We start from the raw sequence: 4,324 nt of genomic DNA on the forward strand, positions 1-4,324 counted from the left end.
AGATAAAAAGAAGCTTACACCAAAATCTGGACAGTCTCAAAATGATAAGCGAGAGTAAATTTCTTAATCCATTTGGGAGCTAAAGAGTTCAAAACAACTTCACTGCGAAACACTTCAGAAAGAGTTGCATCCTTTTCTTTTTTATAAACAACCACCATTGGATCACTCTACAGGAAACATGTCATTTAAGTAGAGAGGATATCAAAAAAAAACATAGGAGCAGCCAAAAAATTTGAAAAGCAAAAGTAAAACAAACCTTGGAGAGCACGTCCCGATCTCGCAAATTAGAAGCAGAAAACGATAGCTGCATAAAATAAAAAATAAAAAAAACACAAAATCGTCAGATACAGAGAGAGACTCGTAAAATTGTGAGAAAACGTGTATGGCGGAGGGAGAGATTAAATTTAATAAAAACCTCGATCTGAGAGAAGAGACCGTTGAAGCCTTTAGACTTAAGAAAGTAATCAAGAGCATCGTTAGTGGTGGCGAGAGCGGCGGAGGAAGCACTTCCACCAACGCCGGCAATCGCACCAGAACCGGAAGAGACATCGGAGCAGCAGCAATTCCCCATCCCCTCTCTCTCAATTTCACTTCACTTCACAGATTAAAAAAAAAAAAAACTGAAGAAGCACCTGTATTGAAACAACAACAACAACAACCGTTTTTGAGAATTTGTGTTTGGGCACACCCCAAACGGAAGAAGGACGGAGAGAAAACGCAAACAAAAAAAATTGGGAGAGCAGAGAGTAAATGGGACCCAACTCAACTTGTCCAAGTCAATCTTTTTTTTTTTTTCAATTGACCCGTCTCCCTCCCTTCATCTCCCTTTTTATAGTTTTTTTTTTTGTCATCATTTATTTAATTAATATTGACTTTAGAAAATGATTTATTATTATTATTATTTCTAACACGAAGTATCCCAGAAACGTTCAGCTATTTTCTGAGAAATTAACTTTTGTATTTATCAGCTTCTCTTAGTAAACGTGTCAGTCAATTTGAAACAAATATTATTATGTACAAAATTCAAAACATTATCGTTCTTCTTTTTCTTTAAACATATTTGTTAATACATCATTTAAAACCAATTGAATCAGTGTTAATTATCTGTGATGTATGTTTGTATTATAGGCTGGTCAATAAATATAAATAGATAAATAGACAAAACACTTTCTTTTTTTCTTAATAATTGTGATCAATCATGTTATTTTGCAATACACTTGTATTTCTTTTTTCTTTAAGCCAACAACTAGACCTCTCATTCTTTTTTTTGGGTTTATTTATTGTTATAATTTTTTTTTATTCTTTTAATTCACAGAAAAGTTGAGAGAAATTTTCAAACTAGTACAAATTGTTACACTATTTGGCAGTTGGCACAACTATTTGGAAAACGCTACAAAATTGCCCATAGAATGAGAGGATTATGAAATTAAAATACCCCCCACCCACACTGGTGAGAATTATTTACACACATTTTACATACATAATTAATTATTTACCCTGGATGAGGAGACCATCTTTTTTTTCTAATCTCTCTTCAACACAAGTCGTATAGTTTACACAGCTCAGAAATTTTGTGGAAATCATCCTAATGCCTATGTTTATGTGACTTTCAAAACTGGATAAGATATCAAGTTATCTACATATACACACATATTATATAGACATTTATTGAGTGAAATAAGCCAATGCTAATTTCTTCTTTGTCAATCATATTTTGATGATCTGTGTGACACAACAACCACATAGCTGTAAACAGACAGGACCATTGACAAAAGAAAGAAGAAGAGGGCAGGACCAGAGCCTACGTAAATTTCTTTTGCTAACAAACGTTACACATATACAACAGAGGGAAAGAGAGGTGTGATTTAATATCTTTTAGTTGCAGAAAATCAGAAATGGAAAAAGCTTATCCTTTTGAGACAAACAAACAACATGTGAAATTGCAGTGCAAGTGGTCAAACATACATAGTGGGAGACTTGGGACCCCAAGAGAAAACTCAAAACCAAAGCAAAGTCTTTCTTTTTCTACCAACAGATAGGGCTTAAGGGTTTAGAGCCAATAAACATGTTCTTGGTCCTTAGGTTGCGTTTGAGAGAGCGATTTTGACAAATTCGTGTGTTTTAAGGTGAACCTTTTCATCTTTTAAGGTATTATTCTTAATAGCAAATCCCAAATATTAAACAAGAACATACCAAAAGAAATGTTTTAGGATAAGTACTGATAAAAGATTCTTAATTTTACATCCCAATCAGAATTGCATTTCAGATTGCACTCCTGAAATGGGACTTCAAGAAGTTTTGATGGTTTGAGGCATTTCCTCTTGTGCAGCTCAGATATGAATATGATCAAACCATTATATAGAACTTTTTTTTAGAAAAAAAACTTACAGTAAACGAGCTGGGGACTCTAGCTATAATGTCCTTGACCTTCTTTTGAGTGCACCAGTTTGATTCCATGCCTCCCCACCACGCACAAGTTGCCCACGTCCTGCAATACCAATGCAAAGAGGTGTTTTCAGCAAACTGTTTCTCACCTGAACCGATACAATGCTCCTCAATTGAGTTTGAAAATTCCTTACGTATACGAGAGTTAACAGAGTCCTCTCTCTGCCATCCCAGATTCGCAACACTTTTAAGATGTTTGATAATAGGCTGTGGTTGCATCCGCTGTTTGAGGGTAATAAGACTGATTCACCGCATTCCAATCTCCTGTTGCAGAATATGCCTGGTTTGCAGCATTCCAATCAGCTGTCCCGGGAGCCCCTGGTACAGAACCTTGCATCACACCTTGTTGATTGTATACAACAGTTTGAGGATGGTATTGCGGCATGTAACCAACAGCTTGAGCATGTGGTTGCGTTGTGTATTCAGCAGCTTGAGCATGTGGTTGTAGAGCATACCCAGCTGCCGGTTGCTGAGAATACCCGGTTGATGCCGCATGGTGTTGCTGAGTGTACCCGGCTGTGGCAGCACGGGGTTGCTGAAAGTACTCGGTTGCTGTAGCATGGGGTTGCTGAGGGTACCCATTTACTGTAACATGAGGTTGCTGGGCGTACCCAATTTCATGGGGGTTTTGAACATATCCAGTTCCACCAGCATAGAGTTGGGTAGTATGCCCCATAGCTGCATAATATTGCTGCTGCGGATAACTCATTGTTCCAGCATACGATTGAGTACTTTCTTCCACATTCCCAGCCTGTATATGCTTGGTATAGTTACCCGCTACACTTTGAGGTTGGTGTGTGAAAGCAATTGCTCCAGCAGCTGGTTGTGAAGCTTCACCATGTGCCGGTGTAGGATAGCCAGCTGTCTCAGTATGAGATTGAGAAGCACTAACTGCCTGCATATCTGGTTGCATGGACACTGTAGTATTTGAAACTGTAGATGCTTCTGGGTGGTAGTAGGTCCTAGCCGGGATTTCATGCTGCTGACTAGCTTCCCCTTCCTTTTGTGATGGTGAAGTATAGAACTCACTTCTATACACACTCCCATTAGCTGTAGGTGCAGAAGGATGCTCATTCCCAGATAACGTTGACGGGTGATATTTATTATCAGAATAAGGTGACGCAAACTGGTCCTTCTCTGATGGTGTTGCCGGAATATATTCACTTTCTGACGCCAAGCAATCTGAAGCAGTTCCGTATCTGTCATAGCAAATAAACCCAAGACCTATGGTTACACATTCACATATAGGTAACTGCAAAACCAGAAAATAGGAACAATGTAAACATCTGCAGAGTGGAGGTCCTGGAGTCTAGCAGAGTTCTCAGATTCACATATAGCTATGGTTTTAAACGTCTGATGGCTACAAATATCAGTTCTTTAGTGAGTTATGATCGACATATTTGGCATAAGATAAAAGTTCAAGTTGGAACTGAAATAGGGTAATAAATCAACAAAGTAATTGGCTAAAGGAATACCAAAACCCCCTACAACCATAGTTACCTCCGAATATTAGATAAAATGGTAAGGTATTTAAGTTGAGGGTCCTGTATAGATGACCGCGGAGGGTCTGACCGAGGAGGGTCTGACCGAGGAGGATCTGACTGAGGAGGGTCTCCGAGCAACCGTTGCTGCCGAGCTTCTGTAGGATAATAAGGCTGATTCAAATTTGACAGACTATCTCTAGGTGGGGTTGTGTAGTCGTCTTGTCTGGAGTAACTATGTTGGAGCAGAGATGTGCGGGGAGCAGACTGATGGGCCATAAGAGAGCCAGGTCGTGGTTCTGCATGACGAGCAGACAGAGGATCTAAAACAGATGAAGCATTTCTAAGTTGTGTAGCAGCTATGAACCTTTCCTCAAAAGATAGAGTCCTTGGTGCTG

At 39.0% G+C, this 4,324-nt stretch overlaps 2 protein-coding genes across 5 annotated transcripts in view; both read right to left on the minus strand.

The window, feature by feature from the left end:
• LOC104762311 (protein BONZAI 1) overlaps nucleotides 1–2,486 on the minus strand; it is a 5,810-nt gene extending 3,324 nt beyond the window's left edge. The window contains exons 1-4 of one of the 2 annotated variants that reach the window (XM_010485576.2): nucleotides 2,389–2,486; nucleotides 416–632; nucleotides 257–304; nucleotides 19–167 (exon numbers count right to left, since the gene is read on the minus strand). In XM_010485576.2, coding sequence (XP_010483878.1) covers nucleotides 19–167; nucleotides 257–304; nucleotides 416–571 — 353 coding nt within the window. In that variant the 5' untranslated portion in view covers nucleotides 572–632; nucleotides 2,389–2,486. Of the gene's footprint in view, nucleotides 1–18; nucleotides 168–256; nucleotides 305–415; nucleotides 805–2,388 lie in introns of those variants that run through there. The other variant, XM_010485575.2, reaches the window with a different exon arrangement.
• The window catches only part of LOC104763627, a 9,963-nt gene continuing 7,829 nt past the window's right edge, over nucleotides 2,191–4,324 (minus strand). For 2 of the 3 annotated variants that reach the window (XM_019240471.1, XM_019240472.1), the window contains exons 5-7: nucleotides 3,946–4,057; nucleotides 2,580–3,644; nucleotides 2,191–2,488 (exon numbers count right to left, since the gene is read on the minus strand). In XM_019240471.1, the coding sequence (XP_019096016.1) occupies nucleotides 2,633–3,644; nucleotides 3,946–4,057 (1,124 nt within the window). In that variant the 3' untranslated portion in view covers nucleotides 2,191–2,488; nucleotides 2,580–2,632. Of the gene's footprint in view, nucleotides 2,489–2,579; nucleotides 3,645–3,945; nucleotides 4,319–4,324 lie in introns of all 3 variants that reach the window. The other variant, XM_019240473.1, reaches the window with a different exon arrangement.

Source organism: Camelina sativa, chromosome 18, assembly GCF_000633955.1.
Source record: "Camelina sativa cultivar DH55 chromosome 18, Cs, whole genome shotgun sequence".
Lineage (NCBI taxonomy): Eukaryota > Viridiplantae > Streptophyta > Magnoliopsida > Brassicales > Brassicaceae > Camelina > Camelina sativa.